The sequence below is a fragment of the Stegastes partitus genome, unplaced genomic scaffold, assembly GCF_000690725.1.
Source record: "Stegastes partitus isolate 25-593 unplaced genomic scaffold, Stegastes_partitus-1.0.2 Scaffold18, whole genome shotgun sequence".
Lineage (NCBI taxonomy): Eukaryota > Metazoa > Chordata > Actinopteri > Pomacentridae > Stegastes > Stegastes partitus.
This window is the reverse complement of record NW_007577749.1, coordinates 879,604-905,888: the sequence shown is the minus strand read 5'-3', so window position 1 is coordinate 905,888 and position 26,285 is coordinate 879,604. Positions and strand designations below refer to the sequence as shown.

The 26,285-nt window shown below is 40.9% G+C and overlaps 2 protein-coding genes across 2 annotated transcripts in view; one reads left to right on the top strand and one right to left on the bottom strand.

Moving 5' to 3' along the window:
• The first annotated feature begins 320 nt into the window (after window positions 1-320).
• spag1b (sperm associated antigen 1b) lies at window positions 321-13,199 on the top strand. Its single transcript, XM_008292087.1, has 18 exons — window positions 321-466; window positions 794-953; window positions 1,051-1,173; window positions 1,275-1,345; window positions 1,577-1,689; window positions 1,807-1,912; window positions 2,106-2,236; window positions 2,395-2,501; window positions 2,934-3,069; window positions 3,914-4,369; window positions 6,558-6,657; window positions 7,103-7,255; window positions 7,925-8,082; window positions 8,821-8,962; window positions 9,852-9,978; window positions 10,169-10,327; window positions 11,135-11,446; window positions 11,584-13,199. Exons 1-18 carry the CDS (start codon window positions 321-323, stop codon window positions 11,710-11,712), a joined length of 2,829 nt encoding a protein of 942 aa, XP_008290309.1. The 3' UTR covers window positions 11,713-13,199.
• A 117-nt stretch (window positions 13,200-13,316) lies between these two features.
• LOC103364815 (E3 ubiquitin-protein ligase RNF19A) overlaps window positions 13,317-26,285 on the bottom strand; it is a 28,489-nt gene continuing 15,520 nt past the window's right edge. Inside the window, exons 3-10 of the mRNA XM_008292076.1 lie at window positions 20,740-20,948; window positions 20,260-20,404; window positions 19,843-20,005; window positions 17,774-17,888; window positions 17,304-17,465; window positions 16,822-17,035; window positions 16,573-16,716; window positions 13,317-16,148 (exon numbers count right to left, since the gene is read on the bottom strand). Coding sequence (XP_008290298.1) covers window positions 15,350-16,148; window positions 16,573-16,716; window positions 16,822-17,035; window positions 17,304-17,465; window positions 17,774-17,888; window positions 19,843-20,005; window positions 20,260-20,404; window positions 20,740-20,948 — 1,951 coding nt within the window. The 3' untranslated portion in view covers window positions 13,317-15,349. The remainder of the gene's footprint in view (window positions 16,149-16,572; window positions 16,717-16,821; window positions 17,036-17,303; window positions 17,466-17,773; window positions 17,889-19,842; window positions 20,006-20,259; window positions 20,405-20,739; window positions 20,949-26,285) is intronic.

The window sequence follows — 26,285 nt, the reverse complement described above, 5'->3', positions numbered from 1 at the left end:
AGCCAAACAACAGCAGGTCGAGTCATTTTCCTTCATGCTAACTTTTGTTGCCGTAGGTTAAGTTAACATTGCATTTGTTTACTCAGAGGGACAATTTTCCAAGTAAAAACTATGTCTTACCTGAACGTTAGCTCCTAAAAACGTTAACTTAATTCTTTATCAGTCTGTCCGACAGGCTAACTTTATTTAAAGTACCAGTTAGGTTTGGTTAGATAAGCTCAGCAATCTAGTAAAACGTGTCATTTGAAGCTACATTGGCTCCTATCTATACTGCAATTATTTTAACGTGATAACTGAGTAAACTGAAGTTCTTTCCAGGCATGAGTGCAGAGGCGATTTTCTCCAGTCAAAGCCAGCCCACCACCGTCGACTGCGGTGGGAAGGTCCCCGTGGAGCACCTGGACTATGATTACATTGAAAAATGCAAAGATGTTAAATATCTGGAGAAGATCTTGGGAGTGTTGAGGTACAAACCATATAGCATAGCTTGTTGTCTTATTGAAGAGGCAAAACAGGTTTTGTATGTTTAGTAAATATTCTTTTCTTTTTGTTGGTGGTGAGGTTTTCTCCATTAAGATAATTCACTAAGCCTCATTTGAAGTTTTTTTTACTGATTCACCACTGAGCTGGGAAAATGTGTAAGCAAGAAAAAAATATATATGTCAGCTATCACCATTTGCAAAAGGATGATATAGCACTTCATGACACAGTACAGTCTGATAAATGTTACTGTAAATGTTTCATTGAATTTGGACTTTCAGAAAACTTTTTTTTTTTTTTACTTTGTGTAAAGGTCTGGTGACATGGGCATTTATCCTCATCTGATAAGTTTCTGTGAGAGTCACTTGGAGAAACTGGACCCAAGGAGCAGAACTCTCAGGAAGGAAAGTCCTGTAGCCACAGCAGCCAGCCTCTCTAAAGAGGAGTGGAGCCAAATTGTTGATGAGTTGAAGGTACAAATTGGCATCTGTTTATTATAAATGTGACTCACTTCTTGACTGTTTATCTAAAGTCATACATTATTAACAGGAAGGACTTTGTTCTTTACAGACATGGCAAGAAGAAACCAAAAAGGCTGAGACTTCACTAAAAAAGCAGGCAATGTTTGATGCTCTGGTGAAAGAAAATATGGCGCCTGTAAGAGGTTCCAGTTGCTTTGTTCCACTTAGTCAGGTAAAAATAACCTTAAACCATGCACAGTTTATAACAGTATATGACAATATACATGTATGTATACTTGACAGATACTAAAATTAAGCCTTTTTGTACCACAGAATTCAGTTCCAAAAGGAAGAACGAAGCCCTCAAAAAGAGCCCTACCACGCAATTATCGGGAATGGGACAAGTGAGTCATTTTGTCTCCACATTTGTCTGTTATATTTAGAAGAAAGAACATGCTGTTACAGCAGCTGCAGGCATAGTAATAAAAGGTTTCCAAATGTTTCACTTTTTTAAGAAGGCCTGAGCTAAGCTTGTTTCATTACAATAATTCACAATAAAAAGAGTTGATTTTGGTCCAGAGTGTCATTATGCTCACTATCGTCCTTTACTTATAGATATTTCACTCTATTTCCAGGTTCGATGTGGAAAAACAATGTGAAAAAATAGATGAGAATGTGATTAGCACTGATCCACCAACCATTATAAACACAGGAAATCCCAAAATCAAGACTAAAGTGGATGTCTCAAGTAATGTATTATAAATAGCAACTCATACTTGTTTTGTGGTAATTGCAAAGCATAAAGTAGGCCTCAGTTGTGTGGCTATGTGTGTAACGTGGTTGGTCTCCTCTGCAATACATCCAGTGCTGCAACAACAAGAGAAGGTCCTACTGGCAAATCGTGAAAAGGACAAAGGCAATGAGGCTTTCAGAGCAAACGACTATGAGGAGGCGGTTGCATACTATTCCAGGTCAGGTCTTTAAAACAAGTCATTTATTATAGAAAGCACTTTACATCTCTTAAGGGGATCATTTTGTTTGCCATTAAAAGTAGACCATATCCTTAATTGTAGCTTGATTTCATTCCTGTTTACTGTGCTGTAAGTGTTTGTACATTAACCTCACTGTAAAGAAAGGTCTGTTTTATTTTTCATTCCATTACAGGAGCCTTTCCATTATACCAACTGTGGCTGCATACAACAACAGAGCCCAGGCACAGATCAATCTCAAGCACTGGCACAGTGCCATGACAGACTGCCAGAGAGTCCTCGAGCTAGAACCAGGAAATATGAAAGGTGCCCCATTTTTTCTCTACATTTTTAACATTGTTTGCAAAAAGAAGCATTACTTAAACCTTGTAAATTTTGGATGTGTTTGCATGTTATATTTGTAACTTCGAATACTTATCACTAATGTGTGTATATATAATGTATTATATTTGTCTAATCATCAGCTCTGTTACGTCGTGCTACTGTTTATAATCATATGGGCAACTTCCAAATGGCCACTGAAGACCTGAGGATGGTGCTGAGGGAAGAGCCACAGAACACTGCAGCCACAGTGGGTGACAGAAGCACATGGCAAATTGTGTGACAGTAGACCTTTTGTCCACTAGATGTCACTGTATTTGTACAAATCAGGGACTTTGAAGGCATATAACAGCTGCTGAGAAGATTCCGTGAATGGAGAATAATGTAGATTTCCTCAGGCCTGTGTCAGAGTTTGAGTTTAGAAGGCCTTTGCTTAGTTGTCCTGTATGAGGACATTGTTTACATGCCTTTTAATATTGTGGAATTTGTGTGTGACTTTCATAGAGGTAAATAGGAAGAATATGTCCCCTTTACATCTGTAAGCAGGCCGTTCACTATAGGTTAGTAGTATATGGGTGGTTGTGGTATCAGTAAATGTGTCCCCTTTGTTGACCTACTTAAGGGAATTGAGATGGCTTTCTACTGTTGACGAATTCTCATGTATGAAATATTTGTGGTTTAGAAACTTCTGTCTCAAATTGAGAACAAGCTGAGTGAATGTCAACCAGAGCAGCAACGCAAGGGCAAAAAAATCCTCATCCAAGAGGTAGAAGAGGAGGATGACAACAGTAACGACAAGACCAAAGCACAGCAGACTGGTGAGATTGTTCTAGTCCCTACACAATCAATAGCAATATTCTTGATTTACAGACACGGAGACTATAAACAAGCCAATGACCATTTATAATTCCCTGAGTGCATCCAACAATCGATCTTCATTGATTTAAATCTTCACTTTTCTTTATTTACCCAAAAATTCAATTTGATTATTTTTTTTCAGGTAGAGGCAGGACGGTTTGTTGAATGTCATGTGTTTACTTTATCATGGAAATACTGGTATTCGTATCATATATCACAGATTAAGGAACAAGATAGCTAGTAAAGAAATACAAAAAAAAAAGTACTTTTATCATTTGACCTCAAACATCTAGTGCAAGGCATGCACTAATTTATTGAACATAAAATACAATATTGAAATTTTACGTATGCCCTTTCAGAATATTCTCAAAGTATATTTTAAATCACCTGTATGTTTATATCAAACTGTAGTTTGTCTTTGTAGTTGTGCTTGATTTAGCCTCCGCTGTAGCTGCCAGGCAAGGGTTTTACCCTCTTCAACATTTCTGGTAATAGAAGGGCAGTCATTTTAATCACATACTCATCTGTCTGCCCTGCTATAGTTAGAGAAAACTCCCCCTGTCCCTCTGGGTAACGTGACATACAATGCATGCATGTGTGTTTTCCACCCTACCCCCACCCACGCTTTCGTAATTCACTGCTCAGAGTGACTGCTTCCTGGAACTCCCTCTTTGAAGTGGCTCTGTGTCGTGTGTGGCAACCCTCCCCCACTGTGATGTAACTGCTGACTCCTTCCTGTGGGTGTGTCTCCCCCTTCTCTCTGTCTCTCCCTCTGTGTCTCCCCTCCCTCCCTCTCCCTTCCAGCTTGTCCGGTTCAACCCAGCCAGCCTGTGGGAGGGGAGGAGAGCTCAGCTACTCCTGCCGAAAGGGGAGACATGGGTAACGCTCAAAAAAAGCCCCACGGCAGAGGGGACGGGGGTCCACACAGCGAGTCCAACAACTCCCACCACGGACACTGGAGGAGCAAAGGAGGCAGCTCAGACAAGTACAAAGTCACACAAGAGTCCAAGGAAAAGGTAGCTAATGGATCGAGCAAGAGGGGATCAACAGCTTCAGTCCAGGGAGATCAGAGCAGCAGTGGTAAGGGAACTCCCGTTGGAGGAAATGCAGCAGAAACTGTCAACCTTGATGCCCCATGTGGAGCCCTGCCCCCACCTCTGGCCCGGCTAAAGAATGAAGGAAACCTGCTGTTTAAAAACGGACAGTTTGCCGATGCATTGGAAAAATACTCACAAGCCATACAGGGCTATACAGATTCAGGTAAGGTTGAAGAGTCCTCGTTGTTGATGGTGTTTTTGTTTTATAATATTCTGAGGCGGCCGGTAGTTCAGTCCATTAGTGTGTAAGAGATTTGGATGATTTGTACGGCAGACATGACACTGGAGAGAAGTTAACTATGTGCCTCCATGTCAGTAAACATTTATGCTGACATCATTATGTCATGTTGTAACAAGAAGCAAATTTAACATGTTTGAACTGACTGATGTTTCTTTATTTCATTTATCACAATATTTAAATAAATTTCTGTATGGTGTTTAATCATCGGTGCTCTTGATACTGTAAAAGGCCAATGTAATTTTAAATCAAAGGTCATGACCTTGCAGTTATCATTCAAGAGCTTTTATGTATTTTTTTGTTGTTTTATCACACTGTAGGATCTTACAAATGAAAACCATCATGAAAAATATTCTTACCTATCCATAAATATTATCTAAGCAATAGAAATGTCCTCATCTATAAGTCCATGTAGTCCACATTAGTCTATATACAGTCTTAGTAACGGCATTAAAACGTTTGTGTGTGCATTTATTGACTTTTTTTGCCTACAGCGATGCGTCACAATGTGGCTGTTGTGGTGTATAGGGACAGTGTTTCGGTTTTAGCTTTGCGCTAAGCCTCTCAGCTCAGGTCTGTCCAAGTCACATGATCGCTAACCACTCACTGTGAAATTGAATCTGTAGGACAGCAGCTATAATTCTCACAGAAAGTGAGAGGGTGCGCGGTTGATGGCGGGAGAGGAATTGCTGCTTGTCAGGGTCATCCACTATCAAACATATGGCCTCCGTCTATCTGTGGACTGCTCTGATGTATTCACTACCAACTGTGCTTGTGGATGCAAAAGTGACTAGGCATTGACATCATTTATCTAACTGACTGTGGGAAAGAATACATGCAGTGCAAACAGATTTAAGATCAGAGCACTGATGACAATAGAAGTGAACTAATTTAAACCATTTAAACATGCAGTATTTCATTTGTCTCCCAAAAAGTACATTTCCACAGAATTAAAACTTAACAAGAGACTCACAATACTGTATCTCAGGGTTGTCTTTGGGTCTGTATATGGGTGCTCTAGTTTAGAACTGTAACATACTGTACATGATCTACTGTCACAGTAACCTCACTAAGTGGGAGCAGTTGCTGAGACATCATCATCACTGCCACACTGTGTCATCATCTATAATCTCATTTCATCTGATGAGGTGGCATGCTAAGCTGACTGCATTTAGTGTAGCAGAAGAATGTTGCTCTGTATGGAACATACAGTACAGGCCTGTCTGATTTGCCTAACTCTGTGATAGTGATGACAACTCAGTTAAATTCCTGCCAGGCAAGTGTTTTTTTTGTTTTGTTTTTGTTTTACAAAGAATTGTCCGAAAAGTTGTTTGGCAAGCTTTTTTTTTTGATCGCCATTTTGCTTGCGTGTTTCAGCATGTCAGTCCTGGAACCAAGTCAGACATTTCGCCTCATGTCCTGCAGTATTACTTTTAGTGTCACTCTTGTAAAACAGCAACTCAGATTTATTGTCATGTTATCTTTGTTGGATAAAAGGTAGATCTGCTGCCTCTTCAGGGTCCCAACAAAAGACTTAGGCAACAAGGACAGTGCAGCTCGAAAACCTGCAGCCCAAGCAAGGAGAATAGTGAGCACATGAATACATAGAATTGCTGCATTATAAATGTGTTTGTGAATGCAGCTCTAAAATTAATTTTGCATTATCAGCCTAAAATAGAAGAAATTTTACGTTAGTGGTTTTCAAAGTCACTCTTCCTATGCTGAAGCAGACAAAAAAAAGTTTTTACTTCATAATTACAGGTACCCAGCATTACATTGAGCAAGCATATTCAATAGAGTGTGGAGTGGGCTTGGCAGTTAAACAGACACTACACTCTCACTTCTCATAATCCTTGGCCTTATGTAGCAACACTTGCATGTTCCTGCAGTTCCTCTGTGTCACATTAGAGAACATTAAGACTGTCTGAGTTATCTGAGTTAAAGCCACACCTATGCCAGCTGAGAGGTTCTTTAGTCAATTTGGAATTCTGCCACCTTTACACATATTCTGCATTCCAGCTCTATGGGGAGGATACATGTGTTTTGTTTTGTTGTTTTTTTTAAAGTTGTGTTTCCCAAGAATGTTCATGATATTTGTCTCTTTTTTGTACAGGGCTTGATAGTCCAGAGGATTTATGTATCCTGTATTCTAACCGAGCAGCTTGCTACCTTAAAGATGGCAACAGTCAAGACTGCATACAGGACTGCACAAGGTGAAAGGACATACATATATATATATATATATATATATGAAACCAAATACTACAATTTTCACAAGCGTTTACCTTGAAAATCCAACACGGCTTCCTAATTTGGTAGACAGCCTTATCATATAGCAGCCTTAGTAGCAGATCACAGTCATTTTATGAGGGGATTTGCACTGGGGTGTGTTGTAAGGGATTGTAATTAATCTCTTTCGAAGTGGTTTTATAAGCAGCAAACTCAGGGATAACTTGAGGGAACCTCCCCTTTAAATACTTTGTAAGTTTGCTGAAAGATTAGGTTGTACAACAGTTTAATGTAACACAGAAACACCTAAAAAATATAATGACTCTCACTCTAGGTGTCCAGACACACTGTTTTTCCACCCTTACTTATGGCAGTGCAGCAGATTTGATCCTTTGCTCCTGTCTCATCGTATCTATTTATACCAACCAGAGCCCTGGAACTGCAGCCATTCTCCCTCAAGCCCCTCCTGCGCCGGGCCATGGCTTATGAGTCCCTGGAGCGCTACAAAAAGGCCTACGTGGATTACAAGACCGTCCTGCAGATAGACATCAGCGTGCAGGCAGCTCATGACAGCGTCAACAGGTATTAGCCTTCACCTCTCACTTTGGCTGAAAGGCTGAAGAAAGCATGGCGATGTCGGCGCTAAAACACCAGACTGACAAAATGAGCTTTAGCATTCCTATTAAAAGTTCTGAGCACTTTAATTGGTATCACAAAGTGTGTTTGTAGTTGACACATTTCATTATTAAGTGTTGTGGAGGACACAACAAGACAAATGAGACAGGGAGATTTTATTGCTCAATCAGCCCTGTGCCATATTATTTCCACATTTTTTATTTTTCTATCATTTAAATCCAGAAATCCCATTGCAACACAGTCAGAGGACTAAATTAAAATTAATGAAATGAACAAACACACGCAGTCTAATTAGTGGCCGACAGATTTAGCTGGTGGTCGAAAGCAGCTCCAGCTCGAGGCTAATTATGGGCCTGAGACTGCATGTTCTTTTTCTGTTACGTAATACTTAAACTCACCTGGCTGCTTTGTGTTCCAGAGTACGTGGAGGTCAAAGCTTTTATACATGTCCATATATATCTTTAAGTTAAACAATGACATTTTTACTTAAAGAACATACTAAACTGTAGAAAGGGGTAAGTGATATTTCCTTTATCACTTACTTTCTGTTAGACGTAAATATATACGTCTCTGTGTGTAATATCTACATATCAACAGCTCTTTGTCCTCCTCCAGGATCACCCGGCTGCTGATTGAACAGGACGGTTCAGAATGGAGAGAGAAACTTCCAGATATTCCTCTGGTGCCTTTGTCTGCTCAGCAGCACCGCAGAGAGGAGCCCCCCAGCGCAGAGGTCCTCCAGGCTCGAGCAGCGAAGGCAGCCAGAGATGCAGGTCTGTTCTAAAAAAGTCAAGACTGTTAATGTTTGTCCCCCCAAAAAAACTAGATTACATTTACTAGTCTCAATCAGGATTGGAAATATTTTCTAGAATATTCTATGTGCAATTAAAGGGTTGAGCAAGTCACATGCCTACAGCTTTTTAACCTCCTGTGTAAATTTGTTTTTAATTTATCTTTTGGATAATAAATGCAAATGTGATACAAAGGTATGAAGACAAGGCATCCAGGCTGAAGGGTATGATTATCTCTTGACACTGACAGTAAGGAGCAGAAAAGAACTGATGTTCTGATCTTCTGTCACTCCTCCCCATGATAGAAGAAAGATGTGAAAGGTCTAATTTATATATAAGTGGATGTGCCACCTCTGTTCACTGACCATGCAGTTTCTTCATTCCCAAGGCTTTGCTACAGCTGGTATTTTTAAACACTAATGAAAGAATAGACCTGCTGGCACAGTTCTTTTTTTTCTCCCAGAAGATACTCTGCAGCAGATTGATTAGCCCTTAGTCCACACTGTGACTGATTGCTGACTTAACTCTCATGCCTCACGTCCAGCTAGCACAGCATCAATTTCCAACTAAGTCTGTGTAGCACAGGCTTATAAAAGGGAGGTCAATTAAAATGTATTGCATGTGTCAATGTGGATTTATGGCTTCACGGAAAGGAGAGAGGAACTGTTCTCTGTATGAATAAGCAATGTTTGGTAATCACCACTTTACTTTGTCTTCTAGAGAGGAAAGCAGAAATCCGTTTTTCTGCTTTGAAGCAAGAGGGGAATGATTTTGTGAAGAAGGGCCAGTACCAGGACGCACTGGGAAAGTACACAGAATGCCTTAAGCTAAAGCCAGATGAGTGTGCTATTTACACCAACAGGTTAGAGGCTTCATTCTTATCTTATCAAACAAACACAGACACTCCTGTATTCTCTTTCATTTTCTGTTCTGTGCTACCGTTTGATATTTTGTAATCTGTCATATATTTTCTGCTACTTTTCATGTTCCTCACAAAGTAGGAATGTGAGAAAGCGTCGTTGCTTTGTATAAACTAAAACAGACTCATTAATTACCCGCAGCTGCTCTTTTGTCAGCCTTTTTTTTCAGCCCTGTAGCTTATCCCAACCAGTCATCGGCCCGTCACCAGCGTTAAATTTGTAATTGTAATTTGGTAAATTGGAACATAACAGCAAAGGTTCAGGGAAAAGCATCCTGATTCAGCTGTTTGTCACAACTCACATATAGGAACCATTATATTATCTTACATCTAAAGACAACTCCAGGGAAGACAGGTCTTTCTTCTTTCTGTGTCCAACACTGCTCTCTTCTCTTTCTTTTTCACAGTAGTAGGTAGATTGTTGATCATGGCACAGAGGAAACTGATGCTGACATTAAAGATTTTCTATTGTATGTTGGTGTTTGCGTGTGCATGTTGAGCTCTGCTGCGGAAACGGCTTGTATTTACAGCCACACCAGTGCAAACACCCAAATGCAACCTCCACACAGCTGCTGACATGTGTATTTACATGGAAAATACTGACAGCTATTCATTTAGAAAAGAGGCTGTAAGAGTGAATTTGTGAGTCCTAAGGTTTTATCTTGCCTGATTTGCTTCTGATTGAAAATTATTTTTCCATACATTTCAGCCTTTATTATCAAATCTGATTCACAGACGATGACTCATAAACTCATGATACCTTTAGTCATGCATCAAATAAGATTAGCTGCTGATGACAAAAATATAAATCAGTTGACGTGTGTGTTTGCAGAGCTCTGTGCTACTTGAAGCTGGAGAGGTTTACTGAGGCTAAGCAGGACTGTGATGCAGCACTGAAGCTGGAGCCAACCAATAAGAAGGCCTTCTATAGACGAGCCCTGGCCAATAAAGGCCTCAAGGTGAACAGAGCCGGATATTAATGACTAATGCCACTAGGGAGGTTGTTCATTTAATAGGAGGGCTGGAGGGAAGCATTTAAATTTAGCCAACAAGTGTATCTAAGGGGCATAAGATTATCTCAAGGTAAAGTGTGTTTTTCACATATTAGTTCCATACCTTAGACTGTATTTTTGTCTGTCACTCCACCAGGACTACCTAGCATGCAGCTCTGACCTACAGGAAGTGCTGCAGCAAGATCCCAACGTGCAGGAAGCTGAGAAGGAGTTGGAGGAGGTGACAGTGCTGCTCAGACAGAGTCTCGCCAATGCTTCACCAGCCAAACCCAGGAAGACTGTCCCCATCACAGAGGTGGAAACACATGTATTTTTTGATAACTATTTCAGCCAGGCTTCCTACGCAGTGCTCCTATTTAGAGTGGGATGCACCATGTGACTGTAACATCTCTGGTGTGATTGTTGTCGGGGACCTTTGTTGCATGTCATACCCCTCTTTCTGCACCCACAACTCAAGTGCCATACATATTTCAGAAATACTCTTTGAGTTACCAGTATTTAAACTTCAGAACTCCAACCTTCATAGATATATTAACACTGAGCTGGGGGAATCCTGATGGCCTTGGGGTGAATTCATCAGTCACAAAGCAAAATGCCCCTGGTTGACACTTGTTCTGGTTTTCCAACCACATAGATTATAGTTGCATCTCAAATGAAACTGTAGGCTGCTCAGACAGGACAGTTTGTAGTAAAGAAAAAAATAATCAAGTATTGAGCAAGCTAATTATATTCAGCTTGCTTACAGTCAGTGCTGGACTCTTAATATTGCAGCTTTGTGTCTGATGAATGTGTAATTTGAATCATAGTCAATTTTTAATGTGCACGCAGTCTTGTACCTTTTGATTTATTACAAAATATCTTGACTTGTTTCTATGAATCTTTTCTCATCTTTTGTTGTGAATAATCCGATGTTAGAGAAAATTTAATCACTCAATAGAGAAAGCTAAAGACTAGTTGATTTGGAAAAAAACAAAAATGAGGAACTGCCTCCCAGTGAAATTATTTCTCCAAAATGCGCTGAATTCTGTAGATTTCCCAAAGACTGTAAATAACTTTCCTACGTAAATTCACTTTCATCTCCCATATCGACCTCCCTCCTCAGGTTGAGGATGACGAGGCCACAACAGCTGTTCCCAACTGCAGAGGCGAGAACATCACCACCAATCTCCAGCCGACCACCGCCTATGACTTCGGCCAGTCATTGAACGCAGCTCGCTGCAGCAAAAACACAGTGGCCTGCGCTGAACTGTTGGCCTCCACAGCACCAGAGGTGCTTCCTCAGTACCTAAGCAGCCAGCTGGATGGACACACTATAAGCTTCATTATGCAGGCGCTGGACTCACACCTACTGGAGAAAGACCCCAACTTGGTCTACCAACATCTCAACCATCTGCACACTGCCGACAGGTTCTCGGTAAGATAGGATTTAGATTGAAATATGTTACTTTGGTAACTATTGTATTTAACAACTTCTTATCATTTTACAAGTAATGTGTCTACTGTCCCCAGCAGCTGTGACTTTGGTAATAAATGACTAAACACTTTTTGCAGGTTGTACTGATGCTGCTGGAGAAGGACGAGCGTCGCCACATGACTCAGCTGTTTGAACATCTCTCAGCTGTGGAGAGCACAGAGTTCACTAAAAACGATGTTCAGAATCTGGCCAACAAATACATCTGACGCTCCTGCCCCTGCTCCCTGCTGCATGAGCTGCTGCACCACTACTCTTGGATCTATGCAAAACACTGCACAAGAACTGAGTACACAAAGACAGGAAGCTGCAGAATTTGCCCCAGAGCAATACAATGGAACCGAGTCAGATTCACTCTTCTGATCTGTGCTGTAAATGATCTGATCCCTGTATGTTTGTGTGACAGTATAAGAAATCTATTTTTCTCTCCAGATCATTTTGCTATGCAGATTTAATTTTGTACAACCACTAACCATTTGCTTTGTATACCAGACAGTGGGGCACAGTGGACCTTTCACTTTAGTGTATTGATAAATAGGGTCTAATGTGCAATGTTATATAAGACTACAGGAAAGTTTCCCCCTACAGGCAGGTGCATTTTGTCACTACAGGCCTGTGTTCTCGCAACTGAGCTCAGTTGAGCTTGTCCTTGAACCCAGTCAGTTTTTGAACTCATTCATTTGATAAAAGAGCAGCAGTCACATACCAGCTAAGATCAGAAACGCTACTCAGTGCATGCTAAATAACAGGTAGCAAACGAGCAAATTAGCCTATTTGCTCCTGAGTTAATTAAGATGTTCCTTGCTGCAGGACACACCCATAAGATAAAGTAACAGTTTTATTATGGCCACATGTACTGTATTATCTTTGTCTAAGAAATAAGCCTGCATGATGTCTTATTGCTGTTCTGTGCAGTATGATAACAGTGTCTGCTGAACTGGTATCTACTGACAATACTATAGGAAAAAAATACAAGACCTTATGTGCTCTCTGTTGATTATTCATCTATGCAATTAGCAGATTTGTGTTTTAAGATAAATTCACTGATAAAGGCAGGAGCTTGTGTCCTTTCTATCTGGAATGGCATACGGTCATTCACTTTATCCTTTACCACACTAACCTGCCAGCCAACACTCTTCTGCACCGTCATCTTCACAACAGTTTAGGACATGCAGATGTGAACTCACTGGAGAGAAGCAGCATCTTTACGAGATGTGTGCCTTGGATTTCAGTCTAGGTATTGACTTGCGTTTTTGTGAGTGTACACATACTCCAAAAGAGAAAGTGCACTGATGTCATTCTGTAGCTTCAGTCAAATTGTTTCATGGCTTGGATTTATGAATTGTAAATCATCCATATATTCACTTAGCTTCATGCACATATTTGTTTGGAATGTGTCATTTATTTGCTAATTTAACGTCATTCTTTCCATGTTAAGTAATTAGATGTTGAATACTCCAGTAATCCACCATTGAGGACTGCCTGAATTCAAACCATTCTTTGTTTTTAAATGTTTTATCACTTCTACATGAATGTACCCAGTCAGGGACACAAACTAGGGGACAAGAGGCAATAATTCTATATAATCCACAGTTCCTCTTCACTGTGGTTTAAACTGTATGTTTCAGTAGAGTTGTAAAAAAAAATGTGCACCATATTCTCAGAGGGCTATTCAATAAACTGGAAAACTATGGGGGGTTTCTTCTGTGTGCTATAATGATTGTAAATAATTGTTGAAGTTATAGAAATACACTATTAAAGATGTAATACTGTAAATACTTAAAGTATTTGTATTAACTTTCAAGAAACTGGAAACAGTTCATATTTTTTTTATTTTTTGATATGCATTTACACGCATATAGTAAAGCAAATTACCAAACAATATACAAATACCTTATGCTGTTCTGCACAAATTACAAATTATATCTGGCACTAGTGTTCAAATTAGGATCAAGAAACTGGAGTTTTGGTTAAGAATGAGAAACAGAACCGAGGAAGAAGAACAAAACGATGTTTTGCTTTAATGCAGGGAGGACTGCAGCATGAAGCCTAATCCATAGAACCTAATTAAGTGTTCATTCAGTAACAGACCTGGGTCAAAATACCATTCCTGGTAGAGGTTCACCTGAGCCAACTCAGTGGTCTCATTAAAGCGGACCACAGAGCAGTAAACACAGGCTTAAGCAAACACTCTAAATAAAAGAAGAATTTGACTTCAAGTCTGCTCAGCAGCACCGATTGGCAACACAAACGGGAATCACAGGACGAATCAATAGGGAAGGTAACCCCTATTATATGTATCCCTATTAACCTTGCATTGCAGAACATCAATGTAATAAGAAATACAGGTAACAGTGCAGGTGCCTTGGGCTGTTGTGCAGCCTCAGTTATTTGCGTAGCATTTGTGAAGCATGTAGGAAACAGCAGTCTGTACGTCTGTATAATCCTGGGTCTAGTTTTCATTTATACCCATGGTGTAAAAAGGATGCACAATACTGTGTCTACAGCTGACTAGTCAAAGGTATAAGATTTAACAAGAGCCTGAGTGCTGTCTTTGGTAGGCAATTGAAAAGTCTTCATTTACCATGTCTACCACAGTATGTTCTGCATGTGAATGAGCACCCCTCCAACACAGACAGACATTCTGCAATCTATAATGAGTCGTTGTTTGGAATCTAGAAGACACATTGGAGAGAGACAAACTGAACACAAACAGCTTCTTGAAGGCACCATGAGTTAACAACAAAAGATATCAAAGCTCTCTCTTACTCAGTGAGACGAAACCATCAGACTGAATAAATCACCTTTGAACAGGACAAAAACATTTTCTTTGTACAATTTCACAGAATTGACCAACCCATTGGTTAATGTATTATACTGACTTTCAGCATTATCTCGACAACCATGGCCTTCCAGAGACCTTTTCTCAAATCAAAGCAACCCTCACCCACCCTTTCCCCACCAAATGTATCATCCCAAGCTTTCCACAGAGCTAAATAAGGTCCGGACCCGGTTGAGTCATCTTAGCACTATAAACCAACCTTCAAGAGTTTTAGGCCACAGGTCTAACTCAGTGGTTACCGAGCTGCTAAAGAGCTGTCAAGCAGCATCTTCCACAATGGGACTACAGCTATGTTTGGATCCCTCTAAAGAGAATCTCAGTTGTGTTACAAGTCCATTTTAGTGCTAAAATGATTCAGGATATTGAGCCCAGGCCTCAAAATTATACATTTAGAGAGTTCATTTCAAACAAACATCCAGGGGGGGAATAAAACAAAACATCTAATAATAAATACAGACAAGAACGCAAAGGTTCCTCTGTTACTAATACACTTTGGGAAAAATAAAACAAGGAAATAGTGAATCATATTGCCTGGTCCCTGTTTGAGTTCACCTCTGGAAAGCTGAAACATTTAAGATTCCTGCATGAAGTTGCATCCACATTGTAGAGCCAAAATCATATACGAGCAAAACTGGCACAGTGGTTTAATTTTAACCAACACAGATCAAAATGACAGCAACCAAATCAGTGGGCTGTTTTCTGTTACAAGTGGCAAGAAAGTGAGTGTCAAAAATGTGTCAGCAGTCTATGGGTCGCACCGGGAGAAACCCCAGCATTCACAATCTTAGTGTTTCTCGCACGGCTGCACTTTAGAAGCCTTTTAATACTTCCACCAGCCTTTTGACTGTCTGTGGACACACATAAATCCAAAAATAACACATCTCCCCTTTACCCCTTTACAAGGGAATAACAGAAAATGCAGGATAAACTGTAAGCTATGATTGTTAGTTTAGTAGAGGAAAGGATGTTAAATAAAACAGTGCAGCACTTAAGGTATTGAGATTTTATATATCGGTCTGTATACAGGAGTTCTTGGGCTGCTGCTGGGTTTGAGCTTGTTGTTGTGGTTGGGGGTGGTTGTTATTGGTTTCTTTTAGCAGCTCTCCAGTGTTGCTGTGAGAGTCCAATTCAGCGGGGCACACTAGGTTGACATTCTCCTCTGTGATGAAGCAGAGAGGGGAGAGCTCTGCGCCATGACCCAGGGATGAGGTGGTAGAGGTGGGAGAGTGGGGAGTGATGACAGCTCCTTGTCCCTGGGAGGAGGATGAAGTAGCGGGGCAGGTCTCCAGGCGGTCGTTCTCCACCTCAGGTAAAGGGCTGACGGTGGCAAAGCGTGTGTGGTAGTCGCCTCCACCTGAGCCGTGGCTACAGGACGTCTTCATGCTTTCCAGATCAGAGCAGCTGAACTCGGAGAAGTGACTGGAGTGGGAGTCGGCCACAGATGGCAGGCTGCCACTCAGTGAAGGAGAGTCGAACTCTGAGGAGTTGGTGCTGCGCTGCTCCAGCAGCTGAGCATCCATGTCCTCACGCGTTTCATTGATCTTGGTGCCTCCACCGCCTTTCTTGCGCAGCTTGCCTTTGCTCTTTTTGCCCCCCGAGCTGTTTGAGGAGGAACAGGATGCCTCTTTGGCCCACTTAGTTGAGGCACCTTTGCCCTCTGAGGAGGTGTAGCCATTGGAGGGACAAGTCCAGCCACAGCGGCCAACATGGCTGCCGTCATCTACGCTGCTGCTGCCACTGTGGTGACGTAGTTTGCCAGGTTTGGACTCAATGTCAACTTGGACCTCCATACTGTTCCCATCTCTGAAACAAGGGAGGAGGACAGAAACAGGACAGGAAGTTGTAAGACTTCAAGAAATATACTGCATATGTGTGTGCAGGTGCAAGGTGCATGCTTAAACCTTAGAGTTTAAAATGAGCCTGCAAAGTCTTGTCATCCGTAGTCTTGTTTTTAAAAAAAAAGATAACTGATGTGCTTGATAAATATTTTTCTTTGAATATCAATTAAAGGTCCACATTATTTCACACATAACCATGTTGTTGTACAGAGTAATATTCAGTGTCTACATTTTGTTATGCCACAGGTGCACATTTACTCAGCATTTCACAGCATCTGTTACATACTACGGACTTTTAGAGGTATACCAGCTGCACAAAACCACATTAACGCTGAAATGTGCAATGAACACACTATTACCTGGTTTATTCAGATGAAAATGATGCTCACCTGTCAAGAGGCATGTAGGCATTAAGAATGGATCCAGCCATTGCTTTGGTGCTAGCGTTGTCGCTGATTGTACCCAGGCTGACAGTGCCAGACTCACCACTCAGACTGCAGCGCTCCTTCTGTACATCAGCCTGCACCTCCAGCCTGACAACATGTGAAGGGGAAGATTTAGGCAAGGCAGGAAAGCACCATGAAGTCGAAAGTTGCATTAATTTTTAAATCCCATGGCATGTCTTTGTTTTTTGGTACCTGTTTAGATAATTGACCATGGCACTGCCAGAGAGACTTCCGGTGATACTGGCTCCAGCCAGGGCCATGGTTGATGCTGTCTCACTCAGGTTGTCTCTGATAGCCCCCAGACGGTCCATGTGGCTGCCACTGGCACTCAGGCTGCCTGTAAGACCCCCAACACTGCCTTCACCTATACTGGGATTGTTCCTGGTGTCTGCCACTGACGTAGTGTCTATACAGGAAAAAAACCCAAAACATACGATTGCTATTAAAATTTGGAACTGGTAAGGGTATTTTTTCCAAGCAACTGTAGGCCTTTTGTCTCACAGAAGAAATATAAAAGCATCTGTGAAAATGAACTTGAGAGCAACAGCAAATGAATTGGGCAGGGACACGGTAGGTCTACCAGACAGCGAAAGGCAAATTGTGTTGTTTGCCATAAAACACAAGGCTGCTTTTAGGTGTCAGCAGAGGTAGTGGGATGAGGCACTGAAACTTACCAGTGGCAGCTGCCCCGCTGCCAACATTCATGTCATTTTCGTCGTCAAATTCTATGCGAACTCCTTTTCCATTCCCAGCTGAAACACCACAACCTCCACTACGGCACAAAGAGATGGGCACCACGCCATAGACATATGCAAGCATGATAGGAACTCCAATGCCTGAGGGGTTAAAGCGAGAGACACAGATAGACCACAGACAAGTTAGGCCAAGACACTAAACAAACAACAGTGGAGGCCACTGCTGCTGACGCAAGCAAGTCAAATTAGTCTAAATATCCCTAAACTTTCCCATTTCGTATAACATCTCATGAGAAACAAGACTTTTGCATAATATGAACTTGACACTCCCAAAGCCAGCAAAGTCTAACAAAGATACTGTATGTCAATAAAGATGTCCAGTCATCCAGAGAGCTAGATCTGAGAGAAAGCCAGAGAGAGAGGAAGGACAGGTTGCAGAACAGACTGACCGACAGTGACTGCAGCCACCACTGGGGACACGATAACAGAGAGAGTCACTCCACCAGCAATCACCAGGTTTCTCTTGTGGTTGGAAATATCTTTGCCTTCATAGCGGTTATGGATCTGACAGAGAAAGGGGAACACATATGAGCCACACAGTCAGAGAGAAGAACCTAAGTTAAACTTTAGTTCCCTGATATTCAGACAAATAAAAAAAACAACTGAGGCATGGCCTTAAAAGACACCACAGAAAAAGAATGTGAGACGAGAAGAGTGTTACTATCAAACAGGTTCAATGTATTAGGACAAAGTTATTGATTTCCTCTCATCTTTTAAATAAATAGTAGAGTCTGGGGCTCATAAGTGAATTCATAGGCGGTGACGTTTGATCTCATCATCCATAGCAGCATTGTGCGTGAACTTTTCTTAGAGAGAGCCCACATTTGTTTGCCTACTTGTCTTTAGTTCACAGTTGAGACTACTTCCAGTTTCCTTTCTAGTCAACCACAAATAGAAGAAGTCTTTGATGAATGCTGTCTGGGCTAGCTGTTTATGTGGTCAATGCTCAAGCAGGTTGCAATTAAACCTCAAAAAGCCCCAAAGAACCTGCCACCTACAAACCTACAGTTTCCTTACCATTTTCTTCACACCTCTGCATATACTTTATGTTAGAGAATGATTATAGCTTTGAAACAAAGAGCCAAGTGCAAGTTATTGTTAAAACAACATAAATACATTTTGAGCTTGTGAGAAGGCCACGTGGTGCCAGTAGCAACTGTTTGCTATATGACAGCTGAGTACACTGTGAGAAGAGATTAAAGAATGTACAGGATTGGTTGCTGAAGTAATGAGCAAAAGTAAAACATTTCACCATAAGTTAAATGACTATCAATTAATGAAAATAAACTAAAGCTACTATGAGGAACTTGGTAAAATGACAACCCTGACACGATCCATTGTTAAGGAAGTCTTCCAAATGAAATAAACAAATAAATAAGTCTTGGAAGTACATGAACATTATATAATACTCAAAACGGCAACACTGGAACAGAAGAAAGGGAATAACCCATCAACAGCACCATATGAGCAATGGAAATATATGACTGTATCTCCCACCGGCTTTTTTTCTTACTTTCAAAAAACTCTTGCCAGTAAAGATGATGGTGAGAAAAAAAAAACCCTGGTGGAGAGAAGTCTTTGCTGTTTCCAACCCAAAAGATGACACATATGTAACAAAAACCATAAATACACATTCCCTCCAGGACTGCTTGCTTACTTTTTCAGTCAGTTAACGGTGACAAAGCAAAGCTTTGGCCTACCAAATGGCCATCCTGTACAAAAATGGCCATGGCATGGGTTTAGTCACCAGGATGCAGATTCAACATTAAGACTGAACAGCAGCATTCATTGACTGCATGTGGAATGCAGGTGATTCATGCTCAGATGTTTCACGTCTTTCATGTGATCACTACTGAATGTGGTCTGTTTTTTGTTTTTTTTAGGGGGAAGAAAAGTTCGTTGGCTCTGGCAGCGTCTTAGCAGGCTTAAAATGGGGGAATTCCAGAGAGTCAAAATACTTTCATTTTTATTGTAGTGTGAAATTCTGATTCCAAACAGACCTAGACAATACAAGTGTATGCACACAGATACATGGGTGACTGGTCTTAGCTAGCTTAAGGTAAATCCACAGCATGGCAAAAACAGATGACTATATAATGTTGTTTTTCCAATACGACTAGTTAGCTATCAATTGATGCAGTGCTTGTTTCTGGCCATGCAGCATGTTTACTTTGATATGTGTAAAGTTATGTGACAAGTATGTGGACAACTGAAAAGAGAATGCTTTAAAGGAGTGTTGTGTGAGAAAGCAGAGCAACAGAATCATTCAACCTATTATATACAACACTAAGGATGACATGTCTTTACAAGACGTGATACAGCTCAATACAGACAAGTGTTTCCACTGTAAATCTAAACAGCAACAGATCAAAATTTGCTTTTCGTGTAGTGAAAACAATAAGCAGGAAAAATGAATATGTTACAAACTATTGTACATCAATGTGTCTTCTCAACTCACCTTCCTTCCTACATACACAGGAATGCCAATAATCATGGCAGGGATAGCTATTCCAGCAATCAGTGCGATGCCGACAGGAGCACCCACGAGTGTTCCCAGTTGCCAAAGAATCTTCTTTTTCCTGCTCCAGGGCTTCTTCCCCCAGAATGTACAGCCTGACGGGCTAAGACAGAGGTAAAGGGGGAAACATGAGGAGACGGTCGAAAATGTTCACAGGTATAACTACCAAACTTCCAGAAAAGATTATTAATCTCTACCACTGCTCTGGAAATAAAAAATATTTCAACAAACATGAAATACTTTTATCTAACACATTGTTAATTTATGCATTCCAAAATACTCATGTCTAAATGTAATACTGAAAATACTACACTGTGTCAGTATATATGTGTGGATGTGCTTTGAGATACTTCCTACCTCAGGTAGTGCAAGTCTGAGATCTCTTTCATGCACAGCCAGCAGAACTCACAACCGCAGACGGCACAGGTCATGTGGTTACAGCTACCATCATTCATCTTGATGATGTAAGCAGCACAGCGTGGACATGGCTTGATGTCATCAGCTAAGAGAAATAGAAATCAGAGAATGGAATACTCAAACAGTTTTACTGGAGGTGGTTCTTAATGAGTAGAGTGCTGCCAACTTTTAAAAAAAATAATTGCTACAAACTCCTCTTCTCATTTAAAACAAAAATATACAACTTAATTACACCAGCAGCAATATAATGGTATACTTGAATAATTTTTCCTCATGATTAAGGATGTATGAGTGATCTAGTTGACATGCTATGAGAATGGCATAGAATGAATCCAAAGACGACACAAGAGCAGAGATAAAAAGGAAATGGGTGGTTATGTAGCTATGTGAGCTTTGTCTGTGTTTGTGAGGTTAGTCAACCTGCAGCTCCACTCTCTTGGCTGTAGCTGAGGGAGGACGAGCGCACAGTTCTCAGGCGGAGGCTCTGGGCTCTCTGCTGCCGTGCTGCATCACAGGTCTGGTTGGGATGCCACAGCTGTTTACAGTGGTAACAGAACTCTGTACTGCAACCCTCCCTTCCGCACGTGATCTTTGGACAGCTGGCACACCCAAAGGCTATCACTGCATACCTGGCAGAGGACAAACAAAACACTTATCAGGTAAAATATTGTAACATGGTGCCATCACAGAAGTACTGATAGTAGTACAAACGTCAGCTACAAGCAATTGATGGGTGTATAAACAGATGTGATGCATATAAAACAACGGTGCAGGCAACAAAGTAGGACATAACATTCGAGAAAAGGTAATGCAGAAGTGTTTTTTTTTTTTTTAACATTATTGAAGGATGGCCTACACTAGTATTTAAAAACATTGGCTTAATCCATCCTCTCACAATTACAGCCAGTGAGCTTATAAAACAGCAAACTAGACAGCTACTTTGTCTCCTCCTGTTCACTGATATTATGATCCATCTATGGGCTGCAGAGTATGCCTGATATGAGTAATTGTACTTTGGCCATCCTTAATCACTATTTTGACTGTAGCGCGTCTGTGTGTGTATGTGTTATCAGGAAACAGCCCAAGAAATACGTATCTGAAGCTCTCTTTTCTTGTGAAAACATACCAATACAGACTTTGGGTTGTCAATCCACTCGTGCAGTAGACAAGAACACCTTGTTCCTTATTGATAATAATTTGTTGACAGGAAAGAATGTTATAAAAAAAATGAACTTTTCCCTTTCTTTTGCCATTTATTATCGAGAATGCTTGCCCTTGCTGCTCTTGCTTCCATTCTATCTACAGTCACAAGAAACAAAACATCAGAAACAACAAATGAAAAAAGGGGGATCAGTGCTCTTTTGCACATGCCATATGTTAAATTTGTCTAGTAAATTTGTCACAAAAGTGAAGCTTCTGAATGCAGACTAGAGGCTTTACAATTTACTACTTTTATAATTGGCTTTAGAAAAAAATACATAAAATGGTAAAAACTGACTTGGCATTTTTGTGTAATTTAGGCAGGGTTATTCTATAAAGTCTGGGGCAGACTCTACAGCTGTTGTCAGTCTGTCTGACTCATCCAGTAGCTGTGTCTCCTACAACTGCACATGTATTCAGAAGACACAGCACAGAGCAGCACATCAGAATACCTCTGAAAGAGTAACAGCAGAAATGATGCAAGACATGATGCTTTCAACTGACAGGTTTGATGAAAAACACTGAGTGCTGACAAAGAGACAACATTCAACAATAAGAAAAGTAAATCTGTTTAAAGATGACAGCTGCAAAATGCTGGTTAGCCAGTCTCATGGGGGAAACCCTGGAGTGCGTGACGTTGTTCTATCCATGTGTAGCAGAAGCCTCCCAGCACTTCTGTGACTGACCCAAGGATTAAGTTTCAATCACTGAGCCGTGGAGAGCCTGGGAGACTTCCTCTGCTGTGTATCAATTTACTCTACTGAGGACCGTGTCTACAATGAAGACAGGCAGTAAGGAACAGCAGAGACCACCAGCATTCAACACGATCAGGGCTCCAGACTGCGACCATTTTGGTCGCATTTGTGATCTTTTTTTTGGAGAGTGAGCAAGCTGAAATTTCAAGGAGTTGCATTCATGCGAGTGCCTGGTGATTTTTAAGCTATACTGGTGTTGCTCTAATCGGTGCAGATAGCTACTGTGTTAACCACACTGGTGGAAAGCAGTACTTTTACTACTTCGGTGGACTGCGGTATTTACACTTAAAAATGCAGTCTGCATTCGCTGTTTTCTATGTGCGGAACAGCGCATGTAGCTGTGCTCCACATTGTAGAAAAAAAAATCACTCCATTTCATCTTGGACAATCTGACATTGGAACTCCCTAGTTTAACTTGTTTCAAAGTATTTTTTGGTCGCACACCTGTCTGAGCACACCGCCAACCACCAAGCAGTAGCTAGTGCAGCCTGCAATGTGGGGCGTTTACTGTAGAACATCGGTAAACTGTAGCGTCTATCGATAAGAAGATGTTCAGCAAGTGATGTGTTTTGCCTATGATCAAATAAGAAAGTTGGTTGCACCAGGGCCACCAGTGGAAAAAGTTAGTCTGAAGTCCTGACTATACGAGCTAAATAGATAGACTGTAACAATAGGAAAGAAAATGGCTATGGTGTAGACTTGATTATTAAGTGGACCACAACTACTGTAGTACATTCCCTCACATGTACACAAACACATTAATTCACACAAAATACCTTGAATGGACAACATCATTGGATATAGTCACTTAAGTATCACCAAAAACAACATATGAGTATAGTTTTTGTGTAACCACTTCCTTTGAAAAACTATTAAACACGTTAAAATCCCTAAATCGATCTTTTGGTTGCAAATGTCCCTTCTTTGAATTTAAAAACATTCTCTGAAACAATTCACTGATGATAAAGTTGGTGATGTTGGCTGAATCCTCTGAGCTGCAATAAAAAAGGAATATGCAAGAGTGAATGACAGAGCAGAGCAATGCTGCAGAGAAATGGGAAAAAAAGAAATTGAGGGACGGTGTAGTTTGCTCTAACCCATTCATGGGTGAAAAAAAATGTCTTTGAGCACAAGAGGTGCAAACACTAGAGCTATCTACAAATATGGACACAAGAGGGGAAGGAAGGACTCAAAAGGAGGAAAAAGAAAATAGGGATCAACCGATATGTTTTGGGTCTTTTTCTAGGTTTTTTTTCTCTCTCACTGACTGCCGTCACCGTCTCTTCAAGACACTATGTGCCAGGTGGTGTCAGGCTCCTACAGACTGAAGAGACTGAGGACAATGACACACTGTGGCAAGACTAAATGATTCATACATTAATGCATTAGCAATATCTACATGTGAATACTACACTGTATACGGTATACGTCTCTAAATTCCAGTACTGTCTTGTGCAGCAGACATATCTGCTGCTTTCTAGCTTCAAGCCCTTGTTTTATGCTGCAGCTACTTCAGCTTTCTGAAAGCACAATAAAACATGTCATGCCTCCTACAATTCATACCCTCAAAATACATTTGCTACTATTCTGGCCAAGTTTACAAAACAGGACATCCCACAAAAGAAAACAAAACATCCAACTGCAAAATAAAATACAACAGCACTTCACGAACTCTGAAGGGATGGATTTTTTTTTTTTATAGCTACCTGACCTCAAACAATTCCTGGAAGAAAAGGAAATGGCTGAGAACAAGAGCAAGACACAGTGTTTTCAAACATGATATAAACTGGCTCATTGGGAAACGCCAAGGATTTTTCCAAATAAGTAAGCATTTTCACTCAACAATGTGTGCTACAGGTTAGTAAGGCTGTTGTTAGATGTCCAAAATGTCAATTAAAATATGCAAAATGCATCAAAACTACATAACAAAAATTCCATACCACATTGCCAAGAAAGCATTGGCTAGACCATTCTCCATAAATGTGAAATCTAGACTCCACATTATACTGGGCCCAGGAGTTTTGGGCTGATTTACTCCCATTTTACCCCGTTTGGACTTTGGTCTGACCTGATGTTTGGCGGAGATTACTTGGCAATGTGAGGGGTGTACAGATCGAGTCTTAAACCTCATGAATGGCTCAAACTCGTCAGGGCTGCTCCAATGCTATCATGCTTGTTTGATAACTACAGGCAAAGATCTTGGTGATTTCAATTATTAGGCTAGCGCCCAGAGCAGCAAACATTCTTGCCCAACAACGCTAAGCATTCTAATCCTTGAGGCTAATGTTAGCTACAGATATTAAAACTTAGAGTTAAAATCTCACCTCCAGCTCTCACTGAAGAGCAGACAAACCATGTTAACCCAACCATTTTCTCATCAAACTTGTGTAGTCTCCTGCTTTTGTTTTTGTTTTTTTTTTCTTACTGCCAAGTCTTACAGCGTCTTGTTGCACCACAAACTCCACTTCATTTGCATTTGTTTCCCCATTAGATAACATGAGGTGGTGCACTGCTACTTCATTGGTCCCTTTGGTACGATAATCTTAATAAGCTGTCATGTATGATTCACAACTATATTAAAATCTTGTAGTATGTGTGTACCTGAGACTCCTTATGTGCGTAACGCAACCCAATTTCAAAATATTTTAGGATTTTAAAACTCCTGATGTCTGAGCCCGGCATTACTTTTGTGAGTTAAGAATAGCCTGCAGTTAAGAAACTTCAGACAGATGTCCTGTCAGCTCCATATAAATGAGCTGCTGATTTGATTTGTCAGTGAGTTGGAGTCACCATTTGACCCTACAGGGCCTCTACAAAGACACACTGCAGTGACAGTGTGGGGGGCTGAGTGGAAGCAGGACAAGAAGCCATCAATCAGGAATGGGATTAGACAGCAGAACAGCCCAGCACAACTGGATGATTATTAGAAGGGTAAGCAGCAATTAAGAGAGATAAAGCAGAAATAAATGTATGTTGTTGCTGTGCCGATCCTTGATGTCATTCAGCTGCCTCTCCAGTGAGACTCCCACATTGTGGACGAACTCCAACCTCACCAGCCTGCACTGGGGTTGATGATGGCTATTTTATCATATGGTGCCCTTGTTTTGCTCTACAGCCTGAGTGAGCTTGGTCTAGCAGCACAAAAATCATCTCTCCACCTGCTGTAGATTCTGGTTGGAGTTGCCCTCCAGCTTGCAGCAGGTCTTCAAGAGAACAAGGACTTTTTTTTTTTTTTTTTTTTTAAGTTATTTTTCTGGCCTTTTTGCCTTTATTTGATAGAACAGTGAAGCGAGAGACAGGAAAGTGGGGGAGAAGAATGGCGGAAGGACTTGCAGCAAAGGGTCATGAGCGGGACCCGAACTCATGACCGCTGCGTTGGGGACTTCAGCCCCTGTACATGGGACGCCAGCTCAACCAGGTGAGCTATCGCAGCGCCCGAGAACAAGGACTTTTATCCCAAGCTGCAATGTAGGAAGTTGGAATGACAGACTCAATAGAGAGGCAGCTGAATTGAGGACCACCACAACAGCTACTTGGCCAGCCTGAGGGTAGGGAAACACAAGATGGGACAGGTCTGGGCTAGCCGAATTTTCAAAACAGGACTTTTACATATAGTCCCTCAAATACTTAAATTAATAAATAAATAGGATCACTGTCTTAATTTTCCTACTCCACATGATCTAAGCAAAAGTGTGATTAGTTGTAACACAGGAACACACTCACTGCGCGAACTAAACAAGCTGTAAGTTATTTTGTAAACAGAACATAGCACGGTGGATGAAGAAAAGTCGTAAGTACACCAATATGGAAAAAAGCAACCAATGCAGCAGACATAAAAATCACCACTTCCAATAAGAACTTTCAGAATAAAATCAGAAAGGAAACAGCACGGAGATTTGTGAGTTGGGATTTCAGCTGTAAATTGACAGGTTGACAGGTTTTGTATCCAGTTCAACCAACTCTGTGGAAAAATTGCGATTCAGATTGTTGACTGCGATTCTGTCCCAAAAG